Source organism: Nanorana parkeri, unplaced genomic scaffold (genome assembly GCF_000935625.1).
Source record: "Nanorana parkeri isolate BGI_ZX_2015 unplaced genomic scaffold, ASM93562v1 scaffold2560, whole genome shotgun sequence".
Taxonomy (NCBI): domain Eukaryota; kingdom Metazoa; phylum Chordata; class Amphibia; order Anura; family Dicroglossidae; genus Nanorana; species Nanorana parkeri.
The window spans coordinates 52,924-68,037 of NW_017308828.1; the positions used below are offsets into that span (position 1 = coordinate 52,924).

Consider the following 15,114-nt stretch of genomic DNA (forward strand, 5'->3'; position numbering starts at 1 on the left):
TCAGTGAGTAATGGCAGTCCAGCGTCCCCTGGTTACTAGGTAACCAGGAGATGCTGAACTGTCATTACACACTGGCTCCAGTGATGGACTACTAGTTTGTATTGAGATTGCACTCCATCACAGGAGCAAGCTTGGAGCGGTGGAAGTAAAAAAAGAAAAAATATAGTGTGGTGTGCAATATAGTGAAAAGGAAAGTGTAAAATTATACAGCAGTCAATGCAGAATGGCACCGGCTATAGAGGACTACAAATCCCAGCAATAGTACATTATACAGCACAATGCAGAATATCCCCAGCTATAGCGGACTACAACAAATCCCAGCAATAGTACATTATAGCTGGCGGTATTCTGCATTGCGCTGTATACTGTACTGTTGCTCGGTTTTGTAGTCCTCTATAGCTGGTGGTATTCGGCATTGCACCACTGTATTATGTATTATTGCTGGGATTTGTTGCACTCCTCTATAGCTGGTGGTATTCCGCATTGCGCTGTATAATGTATTATTGCTGGGATTTGTAGTCCTCTATACAGCGCAATGCAGAATATCACCAGCTATAGAGGAATACAACAAATCCCAGCAATACATTATACATACAGTATGTATGTATAATATACAGCACAATGTACCATCAGCTATAGAGGAATACAAATCCCAGCAATACATTATAGAGCAGCATGTGGGGGGGAAAGTGCAGGCTTACCTGAGCAGTCTTCCAGCAACTTGCTTCTGAGATCGGACCTGTCTACCGGCGGCTGTCATCCCCCCACACCTGCTCCTCCTTACTACATCTCCCCGCGTCAGGTTTCCGATCGTGGATGTGGGCGGGCGGTAAGTGAGGCGGGGAGGAGGTGCGGCGTGAAGAGCATTGATGCGGGCGGGTCTGGCAGCGCGAGCGTGAGGTGGGGAGGAGGTGCTTCGCGCAGCGTGTGTGGAGCCGTGAACAGGGCCAACTGATCGGAAGCCGATTAATCGATTGAAAAAGTTGACAACTTTTTCAATAATCGATTGTCGATTAGTTGTTGCACCCCTACAAAAAAGGTATAGAAGTAGCAAACAGAACTCATTTTGGTTTTAGCATGGCATAAAATAATTGAAGCCATATTAAATGGGTTGTTTTATAATGCTCAAGTTTTCACACCTGCAGCAGCATGTTGATTAATCAGTCGTCAAGAACACGCATGCTTCTGTGTTTGTGCGTCAAAGCCAGAACTCTTATCAAAGCATGTTTAGCCACTGGGCTGCAACAATAATGAAACCTTAGCCAGGAAAGCTGACAACATTTTTCCCCATGACAAAGCTTCCACGCCCCCCCCCACCCCAGTGCAATCGAATGTGTGGCGGAACGGAAGACTGGCAAAGTTTTGCCAGGCATCCAATCGCAGTTACCGCTCTGGAACGCACACGCTTTCGGTGTGAACAAGGCCTAAGGGAAACCGTGTAATTTGCACAAAACCATGCTGAGCCCTTAAGGTAAGCCTTTGATCAACTTGAGCATATGATAGTTATGATTATATGAACTGGTTAAGTTGACTATGTTGGTTGAAAAAAAAAATTCCCTCTTTTGTGGTCTACAAGAGCCTCCGGTAGGCTCTACCATGTGTGTCGGATGCATGATCCCCTGTTGCGCTCTGTTTCCTCCCGTCGGCCCCTGCATAACTACTGTGTCCTGTAGCGGTTGATTGGGTTTGTGAAAATGACACCTCTCACGGCCATCACCAATAATCCAATGTATGTAAAGCCGCACTCAACAGCCAGGACTGCGATGAAAAAAGTTTAATCCCAGGAGTCTACAATGTTACAAGCATAAGATAAGATCCACGGGCTCTGACATGTCTCTCCAAAAAAGATTATTCATAGGGGTCCCGTTTGTTGAGTGCGACTTAATATACATTGGTCGATGGGAGGGACCACAACACACAGCAGTGAATGCAGGCATCTGACATACCTATGAAAGACCGTTTGCTGACACGGTCACTTTATGGTGAGGTTTTCCTCATTGAAATTGACATGTCAATATGGTCAAGTAGATCCATAAATATGGGGAGTTACATTTTCCACTTTTTCTATAAAAACCAAGCCTTGCTGGACCCTTCAGTTGCAAATTGTGGTGCGTCTCACTGCATCTGTGCATTTTAATATAAAGAATGGTATTTCATTTTTTTATCTAATTAAATCGGTCAATTAGTTGCAGCCCTACTACTACTCACTCTCCCACACCTAAGCTTATCAACTCAACAAAAATGGGAGGTTAGTCACAAACGACAGGGAGAGGGCCAAGGCGCTAAATACTTCTTTCTCGTATTCACCAAGGAAACATATGGGTTTAATGTAAATGATAAAACACAAAATTTAACAAGAAATACATCCGAGTGGTTGACTGAAACTGGGATACAACATAGGCTTAAACTACTAAATGCAAACAAAGCATTAGGACCTGATAATCTACATCCCAAGGTACTCAAGGAACTCAACAAGGAGATAACGAGACAATTGTTCCTCATTTTTAAGGAATCCGTAATGGCTGGTAGAGTACCAAGCGACTGGTGAAGGGCAAATGTGGTACCAATATTCAAAAAAGGGTCAAAATGCCAACCGGGGAACTATAGACCAGTTAGTCTGACATGCATAGTATGTAAACAGTTAGAGGGAATTATTAAGGACTACTTAGTGAAATTCATCCAGGATCATGGCAAAATAACGGATAACCAGCATGGATTTTGGTCTTGCTCTTGCCAGACCAACCTGCTAACTGTTTATGAAGAGGTGAGTAGAGATCTGGATGGAGGGAGGACAGTGGACGTAGTGTATCTGGACTTTTCCAAAGCATTCGATACGGTGCCACATAAACGCTTGTTATACAAGCTAAGGGATATGGGCATAGATGAATTAGTGTGCACGTGGATAGAAAACTGGCTAAATGAACGTGTACAGGAACGTGACTATCGATAAACGCCACCTTTTCAGACTGGGATGAAGTCATGAGTGGCGTGCCCCAGGGTTCTGTGCTGGGCCCCATGCTTTTTAACCTGTTTATTAATGATATCGGGGAGGGAGTGAGTAGTCATGTCTCAGCGTTTGCTGATGATATGAAAATTGGGAGGGTAATTGACGCGGATTTAGACGTTATAACATTACAGGAGGACCTGGATAAACTCAGGGAGTGGGCAACTGTATGCCAGATGAAGTTCAACGTTGATAAATGCAAGGTAATGCACTTGAGCTAAAAATAGGCAAATGGACTATACACTTATGGGTGTGCCACTAGGGAAGTCGGAAACGGAGAAGGATTTGGGGGTCATTATAGACCAGAGATTGAAGAACAGCTTGCAGTGCCAGACTGCTGTAAACAAAGCAAGCATTGCATTAAGAAGGGAATGCATTTCAGGGACATGTCTGTAATTTTTCTACTTTACAGATCACTGGTTCGGCCACATCTGGAGTACGCGGTAAAGTTTTGGTCACCAATACTAAGAAAAGATGTCCTTGAGCTGGGAAAAGTCCAGCGGAGGGCAACTAAACTCATTAAGGGGTTGGAGGACCTGAACTATGAAACAAGGTTGTTAAAATTAAATATGTTCTCCTTGGAGGTTAGGAGATTAAGGGGGGGCATGATTTTCTTGTATAAACTGTTCAACGGCGACAGCAACATTATTAACAAACTATTTACGGTTAGCTCCGTAACAAAGACCAGAGGGCATCTACACAAATTGGTAGAAAAAAAAATTCTACACATGGGGCGCAAGGGGTTCTTCAAAGTTTGAGTGGTTAGGGTCTGGAACTCCCTGCCGCAGTTATTTCAGCTAAGAGTGTGGAATCATTCAAGAAACTCTTGGACGAGTTCCTGGGAGACCGTAACATAAAAGGGGTACGAGTACTCTTAAGAGCAAAATCACACATGGACTCATACACACGCACACATCTGATCAAACATAAATGCACACACGCAATAGGTTGGACTTGATGGACCTGTGTCTTTATTCAACCTCAAATACTATGTAACTATGTGCCACAGTGACATTTTAGTAGAGTAAAATGCCAGGATATTATCAGCAATGAATGAAAGTGAAAGCAACATAGCTATTTCTTGCTCCCCCATCAGCTGATGCTACTCTCCAATGTCTGACACTCCTGCGCTCTACACTGTACATAACACTTTCAGGGTACTGGGACCATTCAGGCAGTAAAGACGAACAACTTTGGGGGAGCAGGTCTTAAAGGGGAGGAAGCCTAAAGCATGCAAATCACTTTGTTCACCTTCTCCTAGACCAGAGGTGGTCAACTTATTTGACTGAGGGGGTCTTAAAGCAGAACTCCAGTAATTTTAAAAAGTTAACCCGTGCACTGCACTTAAAGAGGAACTTTACCCAAGATCCCTCTGCGAGTCCCAGTGACAACAGCAACAGGGAACAGGAAGCGGCCGGAACCCGTTTTTTATTTTATTTTTTTCTGTAATGCAGTGTTGTGTCAAGATGGAGTAAGGGCAACCACATAACTAGACCTAGCATTTTAGTTTTTAAGTTCTTTCTAAATTCTGATCTCCTTAGGACAGTTTCTTATTACATGACTGTGATGGAAGTGAAGAAGTGAAGAAATTAAGAACGTTATGTGGTCAGAAGCCAACAGCCTACACAAAACATTTGCAGTGGCATTCAAAGAGAGGGGAAGTTAAGATTTCACTTGAACACAAGTTAGTCGCTTTCCTCAGCACCTAGCATGAAGAAAACAGCAAACAGGAAACTAGGAGTCTTGCCTGTGTTTTGGAAACTATGACACACAACACTAATTATGTGTCAAGCACCATTACTGTTGTTTATGGTCAGAATAAAAATAACAAAGCTATTACTAGTCTGAAGCTAACTTAAAGTGATATTAAAACCTTTTCTTTTTATTTCTCCTTTGAGGAGACCCTCCTTTGCTGGAGGCTGTTAGTTTTTTTTTCTTTAAAAGTTTTTCATTCCTCGTTTTCTAGTGGTACCCCGCAGTGCTCTTCCCCCGCTCACTGCACGGGTGCCACCATCGTTCTAATGGAGGCATCCGTGCCCATAGACACACACAGCCCTGTGGCAGGCCACGCCCCTTTCCTCTGATTGATGGCAAAAGGAGGCAATGGCTCCTCTGCCATCAGTATCCTCCCCCAGCAACCCGGAAGTTCAGGGAACGGAGGATCGCTTCGGGACCGACGGCGTGGACGAGCGTAGCTGACAGGTAAGTGTGGGGAGAACGAGGGTAGAAAAAAGGTGCTGGGCCATTTTTACCCTAATGCAGACAATGCATTAAGGTACAAAATGCCCAGACCTTAATACTACTTTAACTCCATCTGTACAGGAGCTGAATGCCTTGCAAGTGATCATATGGAAGACAAACAGAATTGCGAAACTGTATAACAACCTCAGAAAAAAAAAAAAAATGATATCCTTAAGGATATCAGTAAAAAAAAGTGTGCAATGTTTTAAATCACATGCCTGATAATACTGGGAAATAACACCGCACACAACTTGGGAAAATAAGAGTAGCAGGGACAGTCCAGTACAGCATACATGAGACAAAAATACATCTCGAGTAGGGCTGACACTAAATGATTATTTTCATAATCGATTCTTTGGCTGATTATTTTTTAGATCAATGGGATAAAAAAAAAAAAAATACCATCCTTAATTTAAAATAAAATACACAAAAGCAGTGTTACAAGTTTATTTAAGAATAAAACTGCTTGCACAATTTTTTGCAATCACACGGCACAGGAACAAGTAGCATTGCGGTACCGTGCACACCAGGGCAGGGGATCACACTGTGGGTAGGAGGCGCACCATTGGAATGAATGGCACTGCATACACCTCCAGCAGCAGAATTTGTCAGGCCAAAAACAGACTTTTTTTCTCTTTTACAATTTTCTTTTTCTTAATAATTGTACTGTAAGCACATGGCACTTGAATAGCTTCAGCCAGGAATGAAAGCTGCCAGTGGCAAGATTCCGCCGACAGTAGATGAATGAACAGCAGGTAGTGGGCTGGTGCAATAGCCAGCCTGATATTGGCCATTTCAAACTGCAATATCAGGCTGGCTATTGCACCCACCCACTGCTTGCTGTGCCCTCCTCTCAGCATGGAGGAGAGAGACAACTATTCTCATTATCGATTAGTTGACAACTATTCTCATAACTCGATTATTGATTAATCGATGCAGCCCCAATCTTGAGACTGAGAAATAATGATCGAACATAAACTGTGGTTTTCATTCTTGTTCGATATGTTGCTTACTCAGGGAAGTGACCTCAATCAGCCCTTTCACAACAAACATTTTTTTAAATAAAAAAAGATTCATTCTTTCTTAGGTACTCATTTATAGCAGAGGTGGCAAACTTAATGAAGTTAGGGTGCCTCAAAAGTGGCCCCTGGCATAGTCAACGGGCCACACAATATTTAGTGAATGTAATGCCACAAAAGACTCTTTGCTACAGAAGAAAGATTGTAGACATGCTACAGAAGATGGTCAGAGACTTATATAACATAGGTATGGTCTGAGACTGGAAACATGTTTCAAGAGATTGCTAGAGATCACTGTCATTACAACTCCTTTACAAATAAATGTTTCCATATGTGTGCTCTCTACGGCCATTGTGGCACGCGAAACGTCATTTTACTGAAGGGACGTCCCAAAGCAGTGAGAAATGAGGTGTGGGAAACCAGAATAATAAAAAAAGAGGCACCTACCTACTAAACGGCCACCAGCAAAAGCCTTGCGGGCAAAACACTCATCTGCAGAGGCAGAAAACACCCCATATAAAAAGAAAGGCATGCATCGTTGACCAGGTGGCTGCCTAACAAACCTGGAAAACAGAGCTCAAAGATGAGAAACTCCCACGGCTCTAACCACATCCAGGCAAGGAGGGCCAACACACAAGATCCTCCCGAGGAAGACAATACCCCAGAGAGGTGGAAAAGGACACCACATAGGCAAAAAAAAAAAAAAGAGGATCGACATCTGAGAACTACCTTGCCCTTATGCAAACCAAAACAGAGGCAGGCAAAACAAGCCAGGCAATGGCGAAACCTGACAGACCGAGGCAATGGCTATCCAAAGGCAATCGCCGAAGATGAGATCAAGCCAAGGAATGCAAGTAAATGGACGCTGTAAACGAGCAATAAACTCACGTGCTCTAGGTATAGAAAATACCAGAGGTGGCTAGCAATAGCCACACCGTAAAGGCCAGCAACAGCAAAATAGATTCAAATTAGATCTGGCCGTAGAGGGAGCTGCCAAGAAACATCTGCGACCAGGTGTATCAGCTCCGCATACAGTGGATGACGATATCCAGTGTCACCAGAAGGAACTGGAATCCCTTTGATCTCCACCGGCCACAGTAGCCATGAAGAAGCTTCAGGGGAGGTAACACATAAGTGAGCCTATACCTTTGGTAGCTTTGCATAAACACTCCCGGAAGTAGGGTTTATTCTCTATGTTCCAGACACTAACTGAGACACTTCTAGCACATCAGACGACTCCACGGGCCACCCAGATGATAGACATACACTATATTGCCAAAAGTATTTGGACACCCCTCCAAAAATCATTGGATCAAGGTGTTCCAATCACAACCATGGCCACAGGTGTATAAAATCAAGCATGCAGACTGCTTCGACAAACATTTGTGAAAGAATGGGGCGGTCTCAGGAGCTCAGTGAATTCAAGCGTGGTACCGTGATTAGGTTGCCACCTGTGCAATAAGTCCTTCCATTAAATTTTCTTGCTACTAAATATTCCACGGTCAACTGTTAGTGGTATTATAACAAAGTGGAACAACTGGAACAACAGCAACTCAGTCACGAAGTGGTAGGCCATGTAAAATGACAGAGCGGGGTCAGTGCATGCTGAAGTGTACATAAATCGCCAACTGTCTGCAGAGTCAATAGCTACAGACCTCCAAACTTCCTGTGGCCTTTAGATTGGCCCAACAGTGCGTAGAGAGCTTCATGGAATGAGTTTCCATGGCCGAGCAGCTGCATCCAAGCCTTACATCACCAAGTGCAATGTAAAGCGTTGCATGCAGTGGTGTTAAGCACGCCGCCACTGGACTCTAGAGAAGTGGAGACGCGTTCTCTCGAGTGTCAAATCATGCTTCTCTGTCTGGCAATCCGATGGACGTGTCTGGGTTTGGCGGTTGCCAGGAGAACAGTACTTGCCTGACTGCATTGTGCCAAGTGTAGTTTGGTGGAGGGGGATTATGGTGTGGGGTTGGGCTTGGCCCCTTAGGTCCAGTGAAGGGAACTCGTAAGGCATCAGGATTCCAAGACATTTTGAACAATTTCATGCTCCAACTTTGTAGGAACAGTTTGGGGATGGCCCCTTCCTGTTCCAACATGACTGTGCACCAGTGCACAAAGCAAGGTCAATAAAAGACATGGATGAGCGAGTATGGGGTGCAGGAACTTGACTAGCCTGCACACAGTCCTGACCTCAACCCGATAGAACACCTTTGGGATGAATTAGAGTGGAGATTGCAAGGCAGGCCTTCTCATCCAACATCAGTACCTGACCTCACAAATGCGCTTCAGGAAGAATGGTCACACATTTCCATAGACAAACTCCTAAATCTTGCAGACAGCCTTCCCAGAAGAGTTGAAGCTATTATAGCTGCAAAGGGTGGGCCAACTCAATATTGAACCCTACGGACTAAGACTGGGATGCCATTAAAGTTCCTGTGTGTGTATAAAGGCAGGCGTTCCAATATTTTTGGCAATATAGTGTATGTCCCGGACAAGGAGACAGGCAAATGGACCACCAGCGAGGAAACCATAGACCAGAATCCACATGCAATCACATGTATGGACGCCCGATTGAACAAACACAAGAGGCGAACAGCTTGAAGGCACCCTGGCAGACTTGAGACCAGGAGCAGGCCCAGGGAATCCAGACGAAGGGAGGACACCAGAAAGATTCCTGGATGACTAGGACCCGGACCCAGCCAAACCCCTCCAGTGTGCGCACGGTAATAACCAATGTGGCAGCCAGGTAGGACGAGACCTTGCTCGGAAAAGGAGGTCGGCCAGACAACCCTGATCGAGATCCTCTGTTGCCCCAGTAAGGTCAACAGTCAGTCCGAAATGCTAGGCAACCACGAATGCGCAAACAAGCAAAGACAGATCCCCACCCAGAGGCAATCAGGCAGGGGGCAAATCTTAAAGCGGACCAGCGAAGGAGGGTTTGTCAGGTACCTAGCCCTTACTTGTTATACCTTGAAGACAACAAGACGCTCATGAGCGGATAAGGACCCCGCTTACGCCGAGGCTCCCCACCCTACTAGGCCAAGTGAAGAAGGTACCCCCACCCCCAGCAGATGATCGACATGATCTATTGTTGTTACAAACAAGTGGTCACCCTAAGGCCAGGGCCATCATCACTCTTTGTGAATCCGGCCAGCAGACCGGCGCCAGAGCCACAGAAGGAGGCAGCAAAGAACACAACAGACATAACTAAATGTCGACAACCGAGGCCTGGTATCCAGCGAACCATTACACATACAGGAGACAGAGGATCAAGCGAGCAGCTAGTTCCCAAAAAAAAGACGACATCTGTTCACCTTCCAGACCCTGGTGCAAAGCTTCGCAAACTCAGTGAGTGTCAAAGGCCCTCCAGTGATGACACATAGATCCAAACCTAGAGTCCAGTCCTCTGTCCATCGATCCCTCAAAAGAATCCATAACCATAGCCCTGCACGGCACAGATGGGTACACAATTGGGGGAAGTAGCGGATTTCCAAGCGATCGATATAGCGTGACTTGTCGGGCGACGATCGCACGACCTTCACTATTGGGCTGCATGCAAAAGGAGCAAATCACGCGACATCCACGGCATAAAGGGTCCTGCACAAGCGACAAGCTACAGGCGACATTGAGCTGTAGAATAGAACAGCTCCATTGAAAATCATTGGACGAGTGAGTTCTCACGATATCGTGCGGCAATATGTGCAATTTTCAAACGGAAATCCGCTCAGTGTGAATGGGGCCTTACTCCTTGACGCTAGGCAAAAACCTGAGCTACCCCTAACAAGTGGGGGGTTAAGCCACCAGCAGGGGCCACCCAAGAGCTCTGCTTTGTTGTTTTTTTGTCTGCCTAGGGTCCTACTTCTGCATATGGCATATAACCCTTCTATAAAATGAAGTTTCGGCTGTGTCCTTCAATGAATGCAAGACAAAAAATCGGAAAGAAATTTTGAAGGTAAAAGGAATAGACATCACAGAAACAAGCAGAAGAAAGTGATAAATAAATGAGCCAAAATTTAACTAGCATAAGCCAGTATAAGGAATATATACCCTTCACTGATCTGGCTGTGGGCCACATGATTGGCACCAAACAGCCACAGGTTATACACAAGTAATGTGTTGCTGCTTCCCCGGACAGCATGAATTCTAAATAGAAATACAACATAACTATTATTGTTTTCAGTGAAATTCATAATACTTCAAGTGACATACACAACTTTGTTATAGTTATATAGATAGCTTTGCTATGTAGAATTGTGAAAAAACCTAGTTTTTAATATACAGTGTGTGTGTGCGCGTGTACTTGTGACCGCCACATTTTCTGTATATATGCAGGCTTCCTTTTCTGAGTCAGGCCAGGCAATTCAATTAGAGACAATGACAAAGGGACTCCTGTGCTTTCTCTTTAGAAAAAACAGAATTATTTACAAAACCAGGTATCATGGGAAGAAAAAAAGAAAAAGATTTTCTAAAAATACAAATGAATGAACCTGGAAGGTGACAAGATCTTTATCACTTTTGCTTTCAAAGCTATCAAGCAAGATATGTGCTTATTGGAGTGCAAATTTGACATTTTGTATTACATTGTGTTTATCGTAGCTAAAAATATTTAAAAACAAAACTAGGGATGCACCAAAATGTCGGCCGCCAAAAGTGCCATCTTTCGGCCGAATATGCGGTGCATTTCCAGTTTCTCTCCTCCTTGCTGGGCGCTGCTCTGTGTCCCCTCTCACACAGCGCAGCGTGCAGCCAGGAGAGAAAGGTTCAAGCAGTCGAGCGGGGCGGGGAGAAGAGCACTGTGAGCCGCGATGTCACAGGAGGCTGAGCACCACCCTGCTCGGCCTCCTGTCTCAGATCACTTTGGAGAGCGGTGTGGGGGAAGAGACAGCTGTCACAGGAGGCCAAGCCAGCGTTGCGAGAGAGGATTCAGCTGTCAAAATAGACCACTCTCCTCCTCACACCTTCCTCTCAGCCTCCGGTGACAGTGAGTCAGGATGGGGAGTGGTTACAAGCACTCAGCAATCCGTGATCGCTGACTTCCTGTAAATAATTGACATAGTACGTTTACGTTGTTCCCAATTATGAATGAACAGGAAGTGCTCTACATCACCTCCTGTTCATTCATGATTGTGGACATGGTAAACATTATATCTCCACAAGTTATGAATGAACAAAAACACTCAGTATAGAGGCTGTTTGCTTATAAAAGGGGCTGCAGGAAAAGAGATAAGGACTCCGTGTCCTCAATCTCTTTTTCTATTTTAAAAGGGAAACATCAGGGGTCCGTTTTGACCCCTGATATTTCTTAGAGACCCTGACAGTAAAGTTAAAAAGATAAAAATATTTATTAAAAAAATTAAAATAAAAAAGTTTAGAAAAAACAAAATAGACATATTTAACATTTTGGTTTCTTATTTTCACTTTGTTTCAAAATTACATTTCGGTGCACCTCTAGAACAGTTTTACAGAAAATTTTGGTCTGATAAACAGAAGGGCCAATATCTCGTAAAATACAAAAATATTTCACCTGCCACCATTTTAGTCTTCAGGGTCTATGCTTTGGGAAAATATTTGGGGGAGTGGGGGGGTTTAAGTAATCTTCAGGCCTTTCTCACATATATATATATATATTACATAATACATACAATATACAAAGTCCTCAATCTTTTTTTCTGCAGCCATTGTTATAAATGAACAGGATTCCTCTATACCGAGTTCCTGTTCATTCAGAACTTGTTTACAGAGTATGTTTACTATATCCACAATCATGAATGTACAGGAAGTGATGTAGATCACTCCCATTCAGTCATAATTGAGGACACACAGTAAACATACTCTGTCCTCAATTATTTAGAAACACTCAGTGATCACTGAGTGTTTGTACCCGCTCTCCATCCTGATACGCTGTCACAGGAGGCTGGGCGGGGTGGTGCGGGGGGAGAGCTCAGCCTCTTGTGACAGCAATGGCTGTCTCCACCCATACAGCCGCTCTCCTGATCTGTGACAGGAGGCTGAGCGGTGCAGGAGAGAGACCGGCTGCTCACAGCGCTCTCCTCCCACACCACTCAGCCTCCTGTGACAGTTTCTCTCCTCCCCGCTGGGACACAGAGCAGCAGGGAGGAGAGAAATCGGGCATGCAAAGCTATTTCGTCTCAAAAATTGCACTTTCAGCATGTTACCAAAAGTGCAATTTTCGGCCGATATGTTTCGTTGCATTATATATATATATATATATACACATACACACACATAAAAAACCTTAGACTTGCCTACAATCACATAGACTAAAAAAATAAATAAATTCTTACCTGTAGTACCGGGACTGTAAGTAGGTTGAGCACACCGCTTTAGATACATGACTGGCAGAACCAAAGTCTATCACCTTCACTCTATAAGGCTGGCGAACTGGATCTACTAGCATTATGTTCTCTGGTTTTAAGTCCGCATGAATTAACCCTAAGCTTTTCAGCTTCATTAGGGCAGTGGCCACCTGCTGTAAGATGGGTCTGATGTACTTCAATGGAAGAGGACTGAACTTGTTTTGCTTGAGGAAGTCATAAAGGTTCTGTTCCAACATTTCAAAAACAAGGCAAGTGTGGTTCTTGTGCTGGAAGCACTCATATGAACGCACAAAGTTGTACTCGTCTGCATTTTCACTGCTCAGACGTGAGAGGATGCTCACTTCTATTTGACCTTGCCTGGCATAGGAAGGGTGGTTCTTTAAGATCTTAATGGCAACAATTTCCTTGGTGCTACGCTTCCAGCATTTTGCCACTTGGCCAAAGGTCCCCCTGCCCAAAAACTCCAAGACCTCATAGCTGTTGGTCATGGAACACAGGATTTCATGTTGAACAAGCTGGTAATCTCCTTCACCATTAGAACTGCTGCTTTTAGTGGTCACAGTGGTGGTTGTGGCAGCAGCACCCACCGCGGTTCTGTTTTGCAGCATCAGAGGTGGCCGTTCATCAATAATCTGCACACTACCGTTGCTGTCCACCTCCTCACTTTTTCTTTTCAGTCCACATTTTTGATAGGGTTCCAGTAAAAGGTTACTTCTATGGTTTAGGATCTGGCTATTTTGGAAGGAGGTTGTGGGTCCGCTGCCTGTGCTGTCTGCCGCAGTTACCACAATGTGCTCGGCTGGGATTAGGAGGTTGGGCTCATAGGCGGGTAGACGGAAATTGGCTACCTGGTGAGACGAACTTGTGTGCCCTTGAGCAAGGTTTTTGCTGTGTGCGTAATACTTGTTGCTATTACCCTGTCCCGTAACATCCCAGCCGGAAGGCTCAACTTTGAGTTTCTTAGCACTACAGAAGGCACTGGATGATACGGAAGGAGGGGAGAACACCTGCAGCTGTGATGCCATACCTGTGAAGAAGAAAAAAAAAATTATCAGTAAGAAATAAGGCCAATATGAGTAATACACAAGTCTTATGAGAAAATTGATTAACTTGATTTCCAGCAGTTCAAGCACTTTTACATGAGACCCAAAATATATACAAGAGCTGATCATTTTAAGACTTTAAAAATTTAGTGCAGAATACATATTTGAACTAAACAGATATATTTGACAGAAATTCTTAGCAATGCATCCCCAAAGAAACTTACAGCTCTATCACTAAGGAAATCTTACTAAAATGAGGTCCAATGCAAATAAGATATTCATCTCAAACAGTTTTAATGCTTTCATTTTTCCATGCTGCCAAGAATGAAGAAAAATACCAGGTACCTCCAGGTTTAGGGAGTGAGTAACTTACTCCTCTACCTCCAATGTGACAGTGCCGATGCTTGGTGACTTACTATTCAAACACCAAGAATTGTCACATAGGGATTGATTGTGACTTGGGAGCTTCCTCTCTTCACTCCTGTCAGCTGCACGGAGTAGCAGGATAGCAAAGTAGGGCAAGTATAAGCAACAGAGGACAGCAATAGTTACATTACCCTGCATGTGAAATGCTTGGATTTACTTAAATACTAGCTTTGTTACCATCATTACCAATCCTCCTTTGTTTTACTATTCACAAACTGGCCCCAGGGTTAGAAATTGTGGGATGATTTAAAATAAATTAAAAAAAAAAAAGTTAAACCTTTATATTAAAAAATAAAAAAAAAGTTAAACCTTTATATTAAAAAAGGTACAAGACTAAAATCATCAACCAAAATGCAAGCATTCAGAGATCCTTGATTTTATCAAACATCATACCCCATAAATAGAAGATACATTAAAACAACTTATAACAACTGCAATAAATCCTTTACTGTGTTAAAAAAAAAAAGTTAAAATTTAAATACAAGCATGAGTATCTGAACTTGATCTTTTGATCAAATTAGCCAAGCTCCTGACACAGCAGAAATAGGAGTGGAAGTGAACGGGAAGCTGAACATGTTTTGTTGTACAAACGCACTAAAAATATCCATAACATGTGACAATTTCTCAATATGATCCAGAGTCCCGAGGTGTCAAATAAAAAATTAGATTTCCATTATTCAATGAAAGCCAGAGCAGAGATGTGTAAAGTTGCCGAAATGCAGCCCTTATTTACGACTCCTTTTAAGTTAATGTTCACACACACAAAAAAAAAAAATCTTTATGCCATTACCAGATGTCTGCCTTCCAAGAGAAAATGCCTTCAATTGTGCATTTTAAAAGTGAAAAAGTGTTGTCCTTGTCCTAAAAAGTTCCCAAGTTAATGACAGTGCTGAAGTGCAGGCACATTGTGGTTCATTCACACAACCGCATTAGTCATCAAACCAACCCCTGCAGTTCCCATTAGATCCCAGGCCTAGCATGTACATCTGGCCTCAATATCTTTCTACCCTCAAGCAGAACTATACTCCCCCCCAACCCCCCCC

At 43.6% G+C, this 15,114-nt stretch overlaps 1 protein-coding gene across 1 annotated transcript in view; it reads right to left on the minus strand.

Moving 5' to 3' along the window:
* Positions 1 to 15,114, minus strand: part of HIPK1 (homeodomain interacting protein kinase 1) — a gene marked incomplete at its 3' end in the record, with an annotated part of 112,999 nt that overhangs the window by 52,342 nt on the left and 45,543 nt on the right. Inside the window, exon 2 of the mRNA XM_018573833.1 lies at positions 12,570 to 13,629. Coding sequence (XP_018429335.1) covers positions 12,570 to 13,627 — 1,058 coding nt within the window. The remainder of the gene's footprint in view (positions 1 to 12,569; positions 13,630 to 15,114) is intronic.